Genomic DNA, 17687 nt, shown 5'->3' with positions numbered 1-17687 from the left:
CAGAAACAATGTGCACACATTCAGTCATCCATTCCCCACTGAATTTAGGTTTGAATTTACCAAAGCAACATATGAAGAAATACTGAGGTGAGTCTCACGATCGGTGAGACCTGCTGTAAGGGGGTTTGTGGGGAGAAAGGGCTTGGCCTTCTTTCCCCACAGACGATCGAGGCTGAAGCCCTGGGCAGCCGGATCGGCCACCCACACAACTGCCAGCTCCATCACAGAGCCGGTGGGGGCTGTGGGGATTGGGGGGGGGATGTGGGTCTCCTTGTGAGTTGCCATGGCGCGAAGCCATAGCATGGCAATACATGATTGGAAAACCCAGGTTAGTGGAGTGCTTGCTCCACTAACCTGGCCTAAGGGGAGGGGTATTTAAGCAGGTTCCCTGCTTTGGGGAAACCAGGCTTGCCTGTGAGCCTGGTGGTTCTCATGGTCCGTGGAAAGCGAGCTAAGCTCCCTTAGCCCACTTTCCACTGATTGTGAGAATCACCTCACTCACTCGCAAGCTTTTTGCTCTTGCCAGCCAGGTTTGTGCGGTGCACACAAAATAGTAGCCACATTTTGCTGCAGAGAGCGCAGAAATCAGCTGAGTAACTTTGCAGAGTGATAATGAGTAATTCCAACTTTGCCATGCAAAGAACTTTGGACGGGACACAATCAGGAAGTAATTAACTGCCTGCTGGAGGATTGCAAAGTTGAAACACTTATCAGGCATTAGCATTCCTGAGTGGAAAGCTGTAAATGATCTGCAGGGGTCAGAAAGCCTTTCTTGCTCTCTAAGAAAATGTAAAAAGCAGCACGGCGGAAGAAAATGATCAGTGAAAACTGAAACGGACAGCCAGGGGGTTGGGGAGGAGAGAGATTGGGGAAGACAGAAAGCTCCGGGCAGAAGTCCCTCCCTGGCCCTGACTTTCCGTCCTCCTTGCATCCTCGTCCTCCCTCCCACCATCCCTCCCTCCATCCTCTACCTTCCTCCTGCTGCCTCCACTTCCCATCCTCCTCTGGCCTCAGTGCACTGCTTCCCTCCCTCTCCATCTCCCCCAGCTGGACCTGGAGAAGGAGAAGGCCAGGCCGGTGAGAGGGAAAGGAGGAGATGGTGGGGGCGTGGCCGAGGAGAGGGGGAAATGGGGCAGTGCTTCCTGACTGGGGAGAGGGGTTGGGTGGCAGCACAAAACTGCTGTGCAGGGGCCTGGGGGGAGGTGCACACACACACACACACACACACACACACACACGCTTTAGCTGGAACAGTGGTCCGTGTGTGTGTCCGTCCGTGTGTTCCCAACCATCAACTTTGCAACGCCTGGATCAATATGAACCAAATTGGGTACAGTTGTAGGGAAACATAGGGACACCTCAATGACATTGTTTGTGATTATGTCATCGACCCCAATCCAAGATGGCGGATGCATAAACCTTTGAGGCACAAGTGGGCTAACTTGTGAACTGCTTAACTGATTTGAACCAAATTTGCTACAGCTGTAGAGACACATAGAGATGCCCAAATGGCATGATATGTGATGATGTCATCCACTCCAATTCAAGATAGCGGCCCCATGAACATCTGAGGTGCAAGTGGGATAATTTGTGGACTGTCTAACCAACTTAAACCAAATTACATACAGTGGCAGTGAGTGACACACAAGGACACCTCAGCAGAGTAGTTTGTGATGATGTCATCCTCACCACTTCAAGATGGTGGACATGTAAACTTTTGAGGTGCAAGTGGGCTAACTTGTAAACTGCTTAACTTATCTGAACCAAATTTGGTACATCTGAAGGGACAGATAGGGACACCGCAATGTCAAAGTTTGTGATGAGGTCTAATCCAAGATGGTGGTTGCATGAACATGCACAGAGACACCTCAATGGCATAGTTTGTGATGATGTCATCCACACTGATTCAAGATGGCGGACACATAAACTTTGGAGCTGCAAGTGTACTAACTAACTTGTGGACAGTCTAACCGATTTGAACCAAATTTGCTATAACTGAATGGACACATAGGGATGCTCCAGTGGTGTAGTTTGTGATGATGTCACCCACCTCAATCCAAGATGGCGAAAGCATGAACATTTGAGGTGCAAGAGATCTAACTTGTGAACCTCAATTTGAACCGAATTTAGTCCAGGTGTAGAGACAGTGAAAGGAAAGTAGGCTGATTCGTTCTTACCAGAACAACTCGTTTATGTGTGAGGATATATCTGTGGGAAGAGCTTTTCTTCTATGATCTCTCCCCCACCAAATAGTGACCCAAGAGATGTTTGTGTTCCTGAGACAGGGCACCAAATATGGCCCCCCTCACATTTTCTCCTCTCCATTTTCTTTTCAAGCAATATTGGTGGTAGCAGCTGCTTGATGGTGTGCAGAAGCTCACAACAGTCACTGTCATGTGCTGTATGCACATACCCTCCTAACCCTCCTTCACTTGCTCCCTCATATGCTGAGGGAAGAACTGAGGCAGACAAGCAGTGGTGGGGAAAAGGAGGAGGGAGAGGAACAGCTCCTTGCTGAATGGCGGCAGTGCCTCTTGTTGGCAAAGAACTGCTTTGATGGTGGATGGAGGCAGCAGGGGGTGGCAGGGGGCATCTGCCAACCTGATGGCACCCAATAATTGGCCACTTGAGGTGACTGCCTCACCTCATCTCTTAAGGACTGCCCCTGGTCCCCACTTGCATTGAAGAAATACAGTTGACAAACAGGCTTATTACCTCATTGGCTATTTGTGAGAAGTAGGCCCAACCTAAGGTCTGTTAAGAGCCAGCGTGGTGTAGTGGTTAGAATGATGGACTAGGACCGGGGAAACCCAAGTTCCAATCTCCATTCAGCCATGACACTAGCTGGGTGACTCTGGGCCAGTCCCTTCTCTTTCAGCACTAACCTACTTCACAGGGTTGTTGTGAGGAGAAACTTAAGTATGTAGTACACCACTCTGGGATTTTGGAGGAAGAGCAAGATATAAAATGTAAAAAATATTCATGTGAGTGGGAATTGCACAGCTAACCTTTATGAAATGTGGCTTTTGACATTTACTCTTGCAGTACCAAGCTGAACTTAGTGAAAAACTCTGTTGGATCCAGGTAAAAGACACTACTGTATGCCACACGTAACAAGATTAACTATGCCAAATCGCACAATGACTTGAGGAGGTTTTGAAATGGTTCAACTGAATGAAAAATATGGCAAAATAAATGTGTCATATGAGTTAATCATTTGTTTAAGTCTCTTCGGTTGAAATAAATAGGGCTTAAAATTTTTAGCAGACTTTGGCTCTGTGGTTTTTTGCCTGGGCGTTATAAGAAATGGGTGCCATTTCCTGATGAAGTTGATATGGAGAAACATTTCTATTTAGCTTTTCCTCTTGGTCTGGGTCCCAGGTTATGCTGAGTCATAACTGCATGCAAGTTATGATGAGCACTAAGAGGGAAGACTGGATGAATAATGGAAGGTATATACAGATTTCATAGCCCAATAATTATTCAGGCCAGTGTATGAATTTCTTAGCACAAGAAGCAGGTCCCAGCTTATTTGAAGCATCTTTAGAACTCTTGATTCATGATGGTCCATCTGGGCATACCATAGATAATAAAGAGTCTAGAGCAGAGCTTCACAACCTTAGATGGTGCTGGAATTTCTGAGAGGCTGCAAGCAAGAAGTGCTGAAAGCATGGAGCAGCCATGTCCTTGGGCATACCTGTGCTGCCACCTCTATGACTGGGGTTTGGTAATGGGCATGAAACTGTGGTGATAGCAGTTGGGCATAACTTTTGGAAGCAAAACCACAGTTGGCAGTGAAGCGTAGAGAAAACCGAAGGTTCCCATTGCAGTTTGGTACCCAGAAGGAGCAGGTGTGCAGCTTGGGAGTACTCCTGGACCCAGGTCTCACCCTGGTATCTCGGGTGGAGACCATGGCCAGGAGTGCTTTCTATCAGCTTCGGCTGATTCGACAGCTGCACCCATTTCTTGAAGAGGATGACCTCAAAACAGTGGTTCATCAGCTGGTAACCTCCTGGCTTGACTATTGCAATGCACTCTATGTGGGGCTGCCTTTGTACGTAGTCCAGAAACTTCAGTTAGTTCAGAATGCGGCAGCCAGATTGGTCTCTGGGGCAACCTGGAGAGACCATATTATGACTGTTTTGAAACGGTTACACTGGCTGCCGATATGTTTCTTGGCAATATACAAAGTGCTGATCAATACCTTTAAAGCCCTGAATGACTTGGATCTGAGATATCTTAGAGAGCGCCTTCTTTAACATGACCCCCACTGCACGTTAAAGTCATCTGAGGAGGTCCATATCCAGTTACCACCAGTTCGTTTGGTGGCGACTCAGAGGCGGGCCTTCTCTGTACCTGCTCCTGGGCTGTGGAATGCACTCCCAGCAGAAATTTACAATCTTAATTCCTTACTGACCTTCAAGAGAGTCCTTAAAACCCATCTGTTTGGCCTGGCTTTTCAGGGTTTTAATTAATTTTAATTGTTTTAATGCTAACCTGGTTTTCAGGTTTTTACTTGTTCTGATAGTTTAATTGTTTTTTAAGATGTTTTTCGTTGGAGTTTATATTTATATTTCTGTTTTAATTGTTATTGGTTTTAATGGTTTCTGTTTTTAATTGTAAACTGCCCTGAGCCATTTCGGAAGGGCGGTATAACAATTGAATAAATAAACAAATAATAATAAATAAATAAAATGGAGTTAGCTTTTGACCCGTATTCATGGTTTTGTGCATTTGGGCATGCTGCAGTTACAACCTCAGCAAGCTATAACTGTGGTTATCCTCTATGTCTGAACCTGGCCAATGTCTATGGAAAATCCCAACGTTCCCCATACATAAAGATTTTCTTAACCACTATATAAGAAGGAGTTTAATGAGAGTTTGGGTAAAATATAAAAAATGGTTGGAACCTAAAACTCTGTTATGGTCATCCCGATTGAAGCTCTAGTACGTAAAGAGGTAAATATGCTATCGCAATGGGGTACCTATAGGGATTTGTTATGTTTTCAAGAAAAGGACTGTAAGTTAAAAAGTTTAATTGAAGTACAAAATTTGGTTAGTAATTGGTTTCAGTACCATCAGTTAAATGAAGTTTATAAGAAGGATCTTAAAGTTGGATTTGAGGATCAGATGTCGAGATTTGAGAAGGAGCTGTGTGAAAATGATGAAAAAGTAGTTTCTAAAATGTATAAGCTCTTGCTTTTGGAGGAGACAAGAGATGAAGTGGTTAAAATGACTATGGTAAAATGGGCTCAAGATGTGGGCTATAATATAGAAATGGCAGCCTGGGAAAAATTATGGAAAACTGATTTAAAGTTCACTGCATGTTATCTTTTAAAAGAAAATTATTATAAAATGATGTATAGGTGGTGTTTGACACCTAAAAAACTGGCATTAATGTATAAAAATGTTTCAAACAAATGTTGGAAATGTGGACAGTCTGAAGGAACCTTTTTTCATATGTGGTGGTCTTGTAGGAGGGCTATGGCCTTTTGGGACATGATATATAATGAGTTAGAGAAAATTTTCAAAATGACATTTCCTAAGAAGCCAGAATCCTTTCTGCTGGGAATAACGCAAGGAGTGTTTTCTACAACCAACTTAACATTTTTTATGTACGCTACCACGGCGGCCAGAATAATATATGCGCAGAAATGTAAGAGTAATGAACTGCCCTCAAAAGAAGATTGGCTGATAAAAATTTTGGAATATGTGGAGATGGCAAAACTTACAGTACTGATAAGAGATCAAAATTTGGAATGCTTTAAAGAAGATTGGAAACCATTCTTATTATACTTAAAGAACTATTTTCCTAATATTGATTTTACAACAGGGTTTGAAATTTAGTAATATTAGCAGGTTGGGTAGATCAAAATCGAGTTTGTAAGGTTTAAGATATATGTTTTGAATTATTATTATAGCAAGGGTTAATTTTACAGTTGGTGATTCACGAGGAGGTGTGAGCGGGAAGTCAATATTTGTTTAATGTGATGTGAATGTTAAGATATTGTTAAAATCAATAACAATTTAAACAACAACAACCAAAAATAAAATCCCAACGTTCCCCTTCTCATTGTCTCGTTCTTGAATTCAAAGTCCCACATTTGGTTTTATGATGTGATGCAATCTTTTCCTTTCCCGATTGCAGCAATTTATCTGTCTCTGAATCTGACATGCCTTCTGTTTTGTGCCAAACTGCGGGTTCTGGCATTTTCTCCTTTCTGGCTTCCAGTGGCAATCCTTTATTAACTTTGCTTGAGTGTTTTACTTCTTGTTCCATCTCAATCTCCCCTTCTTGATTGGATCTCTTTGGTTCTGCCTCAATATCCCTTCTGGATTGAGTCCCTCTGTAATCATAGTCTATGATTACTTGTTCATTTTGTTGCTGTGGTTTCTGTTCAGCCTCTTTACTTACTGGAAACTCCAGGTCAAGCTCAATGGTTGCTTGGCTTCCATCTCAGCAAGTGAAGCAGCCATGAGATAATGAAGAATGTTTAAGGAAAATGCCCAGGAAACACTAGGAATACGTAGGCTGGCGCTGACAGGAGGAGGACAAGAAGGAGAACAAAGGGTGACCCAATCCCCCTCTCCTCTATCTGAAAGGTGGAGACCTATTAGAGAGACAGGAATGTGTACATTTCTAAACTATCACCACAGGATGTATCTCTGCTTTCAGGTACTTCCTGTTGCACTTCCTGGTTATGGGATTCTGTCACTGCTCTGCATGACATATGGAATGCCTCTTCTTGACCTGGTACAATGGCAGAGGCGTAACTAGGGAAAACGGTGCCCGGGGCAAGCACTGAAATGGCGCCCCCCCCACCATGCCCCCCGTCGCCCCCCCAACATACTACATTATACTTAGGTTTTTCCTCACAAGCGCCCACCGCCGCCGCCAAGCCAGGCCACTGACTGGCCGCCAGACGCCAGCAAAGCAATGGGGGGGGGGGTGCAGGTGGCGCAGAAGGGACCGCTCGTGGGGAAGGGGGCACTGATGTGCCCCCTTGACGGCTGCAGCGCTGCTGCACTGAGCAGGAAACATTTGTATTAACAAAAATTTTTAATTTTTTTTTAAAAAAAATTGGTCATGGCGGCGCCCCCCATGTGACCAGAAAAGATGGCGCCCAGGGCACATGCCCCCCGTGCCCCCCCTATAGTTACGCCTCTGTACAATGGGAGAAGTTAGGAAGAAAAACATGGATGGGAGAAGCCAGAGGAAGCAACGGTCCTGAGTGAGGCAGAAGGGCTGATGCTAGCAACTTTTAAACTTGTGATCAGTCTTTTAATAGGAGCCATTTTTGGCAGCCACATATTTTAATACAGGATAGAAATGTATTTGGTTACATTTTTACATGGGTTATAATTAAAACTTTGGGAAGTACAGACCTCATGCCAAAGAAACAAATAAAAGAAGGTGATTTAAAACTTCAAAGCAAGATTCCCAATGTTGACTGTATTGGTAACAGCTCTCTATAGAATGCAGAGAGAAGGAGTTGGAGAAAACTAATCAGGTTATGTTAAGCAATAGTTTTAATCACCTTAGTATCTTTCTGCACAAAACCCCAATTTTTCTTGTTTAACACCCTCTTCAAGGCATCCTTCACCTCCTTGTTCCTCAGGCTGTAGATCAAGGGGTTCAACATGGGATTTACCACGGTATAAAAAATGGACACAACCCTATCTTCATCTGGTGAGGAGTCTGAACTGGGTCTCATATACATAAAAACAGCTGTCCCAAAGAACATCACAACAACTGTCAAGTGAGAAATGCAAGTGGAGAAGGCTTTGTGCCTGCCTGTAGTGGAGCGGATTTTCAAAATAGTGGAAACAACATACATATAAGAAATGCAAATTTCCAATGTGATGAAGACCCCATTAAAGATACAGAATGCAAACAGAATGATTTCATTTGCTCTGGTGTTAGTGCAGGAGATGTTGAGCAAGGGAATGACATCGCAGAAGAAATGAATGATGACATTTGAGTGGCAGAACGACAGCCGGAAAGCATAGCTTGTGTGTATCAATGAAATTGCAAAGCCACAAATGTAAGACCCAATCAGGAGTATCAGGCAAAGTCGATGGGACATGATGACTTTATAAAGCAAGGGCTTACAAATGGCCACATAGCGGTCATATGCCATTACAGCCAGAAGGAAGCATTCAGTAGCCCCAAATGCAATGAAGCTATACATCTGAGCAGCACAGCTGATGAATGAGATGCCCTTGTTCTCAGCGAATAGGTTCATTAGTGTCTTAGAGGCAATTGCTGAGGAGTAGGAGAAGTCCAAGAAAGCCAAGTGGCTGAGAAAAAAATACATAGGAGTATGCAGTCGGGGGTCAACCTTGATTAATGTGATCATGCCCAAGTTCCCTACTACTGTGGTCAAGTATATGATCAGGAGCACCACAAATAAAACACCCTGGAGCTCTGGCCTGTCTGTTAGACCCAGGAGGATGAATTCAGTCACAGTGGTGTAGTTTCCCTCAGGCATGTCTACCATATCCTAACTAATGATGGACAGTTAAAATATGGAAAGGGTAGAAGTGGACTCTCTGTTCTTCTCTCTGAGTGGTTTCCTGATGCAAATTTGATCAACGATCAGTCAAGGTCTTGACCTCTTCAATTCAGTGTACCTGCTCCATCTTTTCTGAAAAAGATTTAAAAAAAACAAAACAAACTCTGCTGCTTCTCTTATACTATATACACAATATGGATTTTAAAAAGCCCTCTGCTCTGCCATGTTACAGGCAACTGCCTCCCACTCCACCGTTACAAAAACAAATGGGGATAATGGGAAAAAATCCTATTAAAGTATCCAAAAAACTAAAGCAATTTGTATGAAGGAATAATGAAACAAATACACATTGAATAATAAAATGCAAAAAATTGCATACCTCTACCACAGAGGCACTGAAAAAAGTCACATTGTGTTAGGGAGAAAATGGTTGTGGGAATTTACTTTTAAGTGTGATAATTCATACATAGGTCTGACATCAATGCCTCTTCTCTTAGTATCTAAGAAGCTCATTACAGATACTGTACAAAACTGTGTCCTGTGTTCAGTCTGTAGATGACTAGCATAAATTCCCTGGTTGGCATCCTGACTAAAGAAGCACACATCGAAAGAGGGGTGTGACTGGGACCCACTTGCAACTCTCCCAGCCCCTCTACCTGCACACTGTTATGCAAGAGGGCAAAACACCCCCACTCTGTCCACACTCCAGAAATGCTCTGGAAGAATGCTGGAAAGGAAATACCTCACTGGCCCTCAGTGATGTGTTCCCTCTCTTCCAGAACTTCCAGAGCATGGGCAGAGTGGGGATATTTCACCCATTTGCTCAACCTGTGTACATGCAGAGAGACTGGAGGAGCATGTAGAGCAAGGCTGCACAACTCAAATGCTCTAGTGGGCCGGAACCATCCACAGCTCGGAGTGCAGGGGCAGAGGTCAATTTTTAACACATTACATTAAAATTAAAAATATTATTAGTTACTTGTGGATCTATTCCCCTGTCAATGGACCCATAGTTTCAACCAAGCATTGTAGCCAGAAAATAGATCCTGTCCCTGCTCAATCAGTGGGGCCCCTGGAGTGCATGCCAGCCCCAAGCAAATGCCAAGTCCTCTTCTCTCCCTAAACTGTGGTTGCTTTCAAGCTGCGATACTAGGCATACATCCATGGGAGCAAGCCTCTCTGGGAACACCATGGAACATATTTATGAGAAAACGTGCACCAGATGGTGCTATAAGGCAGTTTCCAGCTCCTGTGTTGCTGCAGGATAACTGGGGGCCAGTAAAATAGTTCCTACGAGCCAAATTGGGCCCCTGGGCCTTATGTTGTGCAGGCCTAATGTAGAGAGATCGAAAGAGTCTCACGCAGGCTCCCACTTGCATCCTGACAATTTAAAAACAATGGCCACTTCTAGAAGTCTAATTAAAAGCCTGGATGAATAAATGTGTCTTAGCCCTTTTAAACATTCTCAGCAGAGATGCTCTCACTCCCGGAACTTGGGGCTCTGGTTTGTGGCCTCACAGTGGAGGGGGGGGGCTCCAAATGTCCAAGAGAGGCCTCCTCAAATGTCCCATCGCCACCCTGCACTCACCCCGCCACTGCCCTGCCACTCCAAAGTTTGTCATTTTCACTGCCGTGTGCGTGGCCAATGAGGAGAGGGTGGGTGGGTGAGGTGAGCAGGCCGTGGTGGCGGCGGTGGGCGCAGTGGCTGGTGGGCCTGTCCATCTGGCCCTTGAGCACTGGCGAGAGCCTCCAGTGTGCCTGTGAAGTGCGAGTATTGCGCATCACAAGCCTGGGCTTGCAATATTTGGTACTTGAACTGGGCAGGTGCGCTGGAGGCTCTCGCCAGTGCTCAAGGCCCGGATGGACAGGGCCACCAGCCACTGTGCCTGTCACTACCACCCTCGGCTCACCCTCTGCCAGTTCAACAGCCTTTTGCAAAGGTACTGTGCGAAGTGGGGAGCAGTGGCCATCTTCCTTCCTTGAGGGTGCCTTTGCAAATGTTTTTGCAAGGCTTGGTTTGGGAGCTTACAAAATCTTTTTGCAAAGCATGATAGAGGGTGGTGGTGCTGGCAACTCTCCCTCCATATGGGGTACCTTTGCAGAGCCTTGCAAAGGCGCAGTGGGGATGCTCCCACACAACTTTTGCAAAACTTTGGAGAAGCACCACATGGGGAGAGAAGGCTACTGGCAGCTTTCCTTCCTCATGTGAGGCCTTTCCAGAAGCTCTGAAACTTACAGACTCTTCAGACTGAATTGTATTGTAGGCTTCAGCAGAAAAGGGGTCCTTAATAATGAATAAAGGCAGGTGAATAATGGCAGATCAAGGAGAGCCGAATCAAGTAACAAAAGCAAGTACATGTCAGGTGCAGAAGTAAGGGAAAAAACTTTTCTGTTGATCAGTCACAGCAAAAGCTATCTGGTACTCTGTCTAAATTCTTCAAGCGGACAGAAGATATTTGATCTGGAAAAGAAAATGAAAGTTCAAGCCAAAGGTATGGACCCACCATCTAATCACTGATTAACCTGATCACTGATAGCCTATTCATTGATCATCTGGAATACCTATATTGCTTTCAAATGTAGTTCGAATCCCTGCTGGTGTATTTCCCAGAATATGGGAAGCTCCTATATCAGGCAGCAGCAATATAGGAAGGTGCTGAATGACATCATCTCATACTGCACAGGAGAAGGCAATGGTAAACTACTCCTATATTCTACCAAGAAAACCACATGACAGCACAATCTTCCATATGTGTGTGTGTGTGTGTGTGTGTCTGTGTGTGTTACTGGTTGACATATGCAAGAGTACATCAGCCCAGTTATGTTACGGTGGGCTAATTGCACAAACACAAAAATTGCACAAATGATGTTATGCAAGAGTAAGCCCACTGGAAACAATTTGCACAGTTGTACAACTTGCGTGCATCTAGTGTTACTGGGTTGACATATTGTGGTGTGTTATGTCAGCCACTCTTTAATTATGTGCTTATGTGTGTGGTTAGTTCCTTCAGAGGGCTGTGCGGTAAGCTTTTGCCTAGAGCCCCAGAGGACCTAAGGTCACCACTGGTTTTTGACTACACATTATGTAAGTTTTAAACATTTTAGCAAAGTCTAACTTTTGCATGGTCTTACAGACAAGATTTCTGGTTTCTTCCAGTGCTGTGCAATCAGAATTGTTATTGTTATTTTTACATTTATATCCTGCTCTTACTCCAAGGAGCCCAGAGCGGTGTACTACATACTTGAGTTTCTCTTTCACAACAACCCTGTGAAGTAGGTTAGGCTGAGAGAGAAGTGACTGACCCAGAGTCACCCAGCTAGTTTCATGGCTGAATGGGGATTTGAACTCAGGTCTCCCCGGTCCTAGTCCAGCACTCTAACCACTACACCATGCTGGCTCTCTGTCATCAACATCTGTCATCAACAGATGCAAAACCCCTGAAAGAGGTTGTTTAGAGCTGGATGTCATCTGGAAGTTGACAGAACATAGGAAACTGCCTTTTACTGACTTAGACCCTTGGTCCATCTAGCAAGCTCAGTATTGTCTGCACTGACTGGCAGTGACTCTTCATGGTTTCAGGCAGGAGTATCTCCCAGCCCTACCTGGAGATGCCAGGGAGTGAACCTGGGACCCTCTGCATGCAAAGCAGATGCCCTACCACTGAGCTATGGCCCCACCCCCCACAGTTCAATTTCCCCCTTCCTTCTGAATGAGCTGTAGCCACCTCAACTTTGAATGTCTGCTTAGAGTCAGTAATGGGCTAAATGCGGACTCAACAGAAAAAAAGTGAATGAATGAACAATTCAGTTCAGATGGAGTTACTTAGGAAGGGTGCTTTTTGACTGGAAAAGTGATGATTACATCTGTTCTGGATGTGGTCACCCTCTCCCACAAAGATCATTTTCCCCCTATAAATAGAGCAGGAGTGGCTTAACTCAGGCTGTTTGTCTGAATGATGTAGGAAGAAATTGAAATGATGCATCAGACTTACTGCATCTCATATGGCCGGATAGATATTGGCTCTTCCACTTTCCTGAAGAATGAAGATATCTAAGCCAGACTTGTAAAAGAATATTCTCCGATATATTTAATAGAATGGGTAGAATAATTCTCTGAAATATTCTCTCTGATGCTGAATAATGGAGGAGAATATCAGCCCCTAATGGGCTATTCAGAAAAATGTGGAATGCATTTTAAAATCTACTGAGTGATTTGCATTCAGAGATTAAGCTGCCTTTGGTATTCCAACATGCTGCCCAGCAGAAAAATCATGGAGTGGCCAAAATAATGCAGATGCTACAGAATGCATGATTCTGATGCCTTTTCATAAAGATAGCTTACATCTCAAACCTGTGCATGTTTACTCAGAAGTAAGTTCCACTGTATTCAGTGGGGCTTACTTCTAAGGAAATGTGCACATGATTAGTTTGCTAACACACAGCCAGTGTTTTTACACAATACTAAAAGGCTCTGCGGTTTTTTCAGTGGCAGCTTTGAAAGGACTCACAAGCAGGCAACACGGGAGTATTTCTATGGTGCCTGAGGAGCCTTGGGACCTGGTAGTCCTAAGAGATATCCTTACATGAACTCCACAGACATGTACTGAACTCAGGCATGTACTGATGAGACACCATGGTGGCAGACCATGACAGTGACTGGGAATTGCAGAAGGAAATCAGGGAGGCGTTAAGGAGAGGTAGGGCAGTAATAATGAGTGACTTCAATTACCCACATATAGACTGGGTAAATTTATTTATTATTTTATTTATCAAATTTATACCTCGCCCAAACTTACATCTCTGGGCAGCTAACATCACTTAAAACACATATAAAAGTTTAAACAGTTCAACATATATATAATCAACACATATAAAAGTTAATTCACAGTCAGGTACTGATAAGGAGGTCAAATTTCTAGATACACTGAATGACTGTGCCCTAGAACAGTTGGTCAAGGAACCACCTAACTGGAAAGTAGCAAATGTAACACCATTTTTCAAAAAGGGATTGAGGGGGGATCTGGGAAATTACAGGCTGGTTAGTGTAATGTCTGTTCCAGGCAAATTGATGGAAAGCATCCTCAAGGATAAAATTGTTAAGCACATAGACGAACAGGCCCTGCTGGGAGAGAACCAGCATGGCTTCTGCAAAGGTAAATCTTGCCTCACCAACCTTCTGGAGTTCTTTGAGAGTGTCAATAGGTGTGTGGGTAAAGGTGATCTGGTTGACATAGTATAAATGGAGTTCCAAAAAGCTTTTAACAAAGTTCCTCATCAAAGACTCCTGAGAAAACTTGGCAGTCATGGGATAAGGGGAGAAGTACCACATATGGATTGCTAACTGATTGAAGGACAGGAAACAGAGGGTAGGGATAAATGGAGAGTTTTCACAACGGAGGGAAGTAAGAAGTGGGGTCCTCCAGGAGCTGTACTCAGACCAGAGCTTTTTATTTTATAATTTATTCATAAATGATCTAGAAGTAGGGGTAAGCAGCAAGGTGGCCAGATTTGCAGATGACCAGGGGCGTAACCACAGGGGGGGGGAGGCAGGGCACGTGCCCTGGGCGCCACTTGGTAGGGGGCGCAAAAAAGTGCCCCCACGGATCCCCTTCCTTTCCCCCAAAATTTTTTTTTCTTGTTTGCATCGCAGCGCTGAGCGCAGCAGGCTGCAAAGCGGTCCCCACCCCCACGAGCGGTCCCAGCGCCGCCCCATTGCTCGGCTCCAGCGCTGGGTGCCATGGTGTGGGCGCCTAAAGTTTGGCAGCAAACTCGGCGATGGACCTCTTAGTCTTTCTTCTGACCTCTCCTGACCTGGGCTCTCTCCGCCTCGGAGTCACACCCTGCCCCGCCACCAGTCGCGCTGCGCTTGCATGTCCTCCTCCTCCCAGCTCACTGTCTCCCTGCACGTGGCAGAAGGAGGCCAACTTCGACAAGCTCTACACGGACACTGTCAACTGCTCAACATCTACGCCTTCAGGTGTAGGTGAGCCAACTAGCCCGCATGACGCTGACCCCGCCGCCTCTGGGCATGTGCGCTTGCCCGATGATCCCCACCCGATGATCGCCCAATGATCGCCTGGCGCTGCCCGATGATCCCCACCTGGCCACCAGAGAGCTCCTCTGGCCTCTGTGCAGCCCGCTCCACTCCCTGAGTCCAGCCGGCAGCACAAAGGCAGAGCAGAGGCTCCAGCAGGCTGACGCTGACCCCGCGAGTCTTTCTGGCCCCTGGCTGCTGGGGGGTGGCTGCTGGGGGGTGGCGGGCAGGCAGGGCCCCGCCCTGCAGGCAATGTGCTGCTGCTCTAGTGCTCCCCCCTGCCGTGAAGCAGGAGCCCAGGAACCGGCGCCCTCACTCCCCGTTTCCCCGTGCGCCGCAACATCCCGCCGCCAGCCTCCCTCCCTCGCTGCTGGGTTCAAAGAAGGAGAAGCCGCTGCCCAAAGCGCTGCTTCTCATTCGACCTGCCGCTCAGAGGGCTGCGTTCGAATGGAGGACCACGGTGGCGGCAAAGCTAGCAAGCAGCAGCCCGCGCCCGAGCCGGGGCTTCCGGCGGCATCTGGGGCAGCCACCAGCCCTAAGCGGATGGGTTGCAGCCGGGCCAGGCCCCTAGCTTAGGTTCTCCCCCCCACCGCCCCACTGACTGCGAGGGATGCAAAGGGGCAAGAGGAGGTCACGGAGAAGAGCGCGAGCCAAGCAGCGGCTGGTGGTGACCTCCCCGCCCCGCCGAGACATGCGCTTCTGCTTCCGCCTTGCAGAAATTTTCTCATGTAAATACAGAGAGCCAATTCTAATGAAGACAGTGGCATTTGCTTCTGAGTAAACAGGCTCAAACTACGCACGTGCAATAGAAATCATTCTATAATTGCAGCGGCGATCAGGCAAAGGAAAGCCAATGGAAGTGCAGATAACGATCTGAGGCTTGGCTAAGATATGTAGGCAAAGTAGATTTATTAATACAGTGTCTACACTACGTTTATGATACGGTCGCATGCTAAATTAGAAATTACTGCTTCTGAGTGTAACTCAAAAGTTGCTTAAGATCAGGCTGAACCAGGGCAAGATGCATAATTCCGCCTCCCCCGTTGTTGTTTTTTTTAAAAAGTGCAGTTCTAAAAAAACCATTCTGCAGTTCAAACTGATGTTCAGGGGGGGCGGGGGGGGGGGCGCAATTTCAGTTCTTGCCCTGGGGGCCGTTTTCCCTAGTTACGCCTCTGCAGATGACACCAAACAATTTAGGTTAGTGAAATCCAGAACGGATTGTGAGGAGCTCCAAAAGGATCTCTCCAAACTGGGTGAGTGGGTGACAAAATGGCAAATGCGGTTCAGTGTTAGCAAGTGTAAAGTGATGCACATTGGGACAAAAAACTCCAACGTCACGTATACGCTGATGGGATCTGAGCTGTCGATTGCTGACTAGGAGAGGGATCTTTGGGTTGTGGTGGACAGCTCATAGAAAGTGTCAGCTCAATGTGCGGCAGCTGTGAAAAGGGCCAATTCCATGCTAGGGATCATTAGGAAGGGGACTGAAAATAAAACTGCTAATATTATAATGTCCTCATACAAAACTGTGGTGTGGCCACATTTGGAGTACTGCATGCAATTCTGGTCACTACATCTAAGGAAGGATATTGTAGAACTGGAAAAGGTGCAGAGGAGGGCAACCAAGATGATCAGGGTCCTAGAGCACCTTTCTTATGAGGCAAGGCTACAACACCTGGGGATGTTGTAGAAGAGAGAAATTCTTCTCCCAAACACGTAACACTAGAACCAGGGGTCATCCCATGAAATTGATTACCAAGAAATTTAGGACCAACAAACAGAAGTACTTTTTCACACAATGCATAATCAACTTGTGGAATTCTCTGCCACAAGATGTGGTGACAGTCAACAACCTGGATGGCTTTAAGAGGGGTTTGGATAACTTAATGGAGGAGAGGTCTATCAACAGCTACTAGTCTGAGGGCTATAGGCCACCTCCAGCCTCAAAGGCAGGATGCCTCTGAATACCAGTTGCAGGGTAGTAACAGCATGACAGAGTGCATCATCATCATCATCATCATTTACATTTTATATCCTGCCCTTCCTCCAAGGAGCCCAGAGTGGTGTACTACATGCTTAAGTTTCTCTTCACAACAACCCTGTGAAGTAGGTTAGACTGAGAGAGAAGTGACTGGCCCAGAGTCACCCAGCTAGCAGCATGGCTGAATGGGGATTTGAACTCGGGTCTCCAGTACTCTAACCACTACACCATGCTGGCTAAACTCCTGTTGAGTTGAGTGCATGCCCTCAACTCCTGCCTGCTTGCTTCCAGCAGCATCTAGGGGGTCAGTGTGTGGAACAGGATGCTGGACAAGATGGGCCTTGGGCCTGATCCAGCAGGGCTGTTCTTATGTTCCTATGTAAATGCTTACAAAATACATTGCCTTCAGGAGGGGCCTGTTTTCTCCTTGAAGAACCCAGAATCTTGGTAAACTAACAGGATGCTGTAATAGTAACAACAACAACAACAACAAGAACAACAACGATAGCTGATATAGTATGATGTGCAGCATTCTGTTGCTGGAATGCTGTGCCCTGGGGCTGCTGTGAACTCATAAAGGCACACTAAACTGCTGGTCACAGAAATGGCCGCGACCACACTTAGTGCAATCATTCTTCAGATGAATGCCCTATGTGTGAACAAAGCAGGTGACAGGATGACAGACACGCCAATGACGGGGCTTCTAACCCACTTTGCCCACTGTACATGCTTACACTGGACATTTCAAACAAACATCTGAATAGGGCTAATGCTTGAAGGGGCTTGTTTTGTAGCTGCTTCCCTCATACAAACTCTGTGAAGTTTGTATAAATCTTTTAATACAAAAAAGTTTGTAAACTTTTTTTCTTTAGTTTTTTATTGTTCTCAGTTTTTCGCTTTTTATTAATAACTTTTAATTTGATTTTTTAAAAAGAAAAATTGTAATTTTAAATGTGGTTTTAGCCTGCTCTTAACTTGTTTAACTTTATTAGTCTTTTATTTTACAGTGTATTTATCCTATTAATGTGGTGAACCACTGTGAGCAGTAGTGTACTGGAGGGGTGGGGTATAAATATTTTAAATAATAAAATAAATAGATAAAGAAAACTTAGGTAGATTTAACTAAAGATGTATTCAGCAACAACTCAATTTTCTC

At 45.5% G+C, this 17687-nt stretch overlaps 1 protein-coding gene across 1 annotated transcript; it reads right to left on the bottom strand.

Moving 5' to 3' along the window:
- Window positions 1-7517: 7517 nt before the first annotated feature.
- LOC128327217 (olfactory receptor 1020-like) lies at window positions 7518-8501 on the bottom strand. Its single transcript, XM_053255731.1, has one exon. The coding sequence runs from the start codon at window positions 8499-8501 to the stop codon at window positions 7518-7520; it is 984 nt and encodes a 327-aa protein (XP_053111706.1).
- Window positions 8502-17687: the final 9186 nt, after the last annotated feature.

Source organism: Hemicordylus capensis, chromosome 1 (assembly GCF_027244095.1).
Source record: "Hemicordylus capensis ecotype Gifberg chromosome 1, rHemCap1.1.pri, whole genome shotgun sequence".
Classification (NCBI taxonomy): Eukaryota; Metazoa; Chordata; class Lepidosauria; order Squamata; family Cordylidae; genus Hemicordylus; species Hemicordylus capensis.
This window is presented reverse-complemented; position numbering and strand designations above follow the sequence as displayed.

Bases quoted from the DNA above. Each gene is read 5' to 3' on its own strand.
- LOC128327217 (XM_053255731.1), bottom strand. From the start codon at position 8,501: ATGGTAGACATGCCTGAGGGAAACTACACCACTGTGACTGAATTCATC.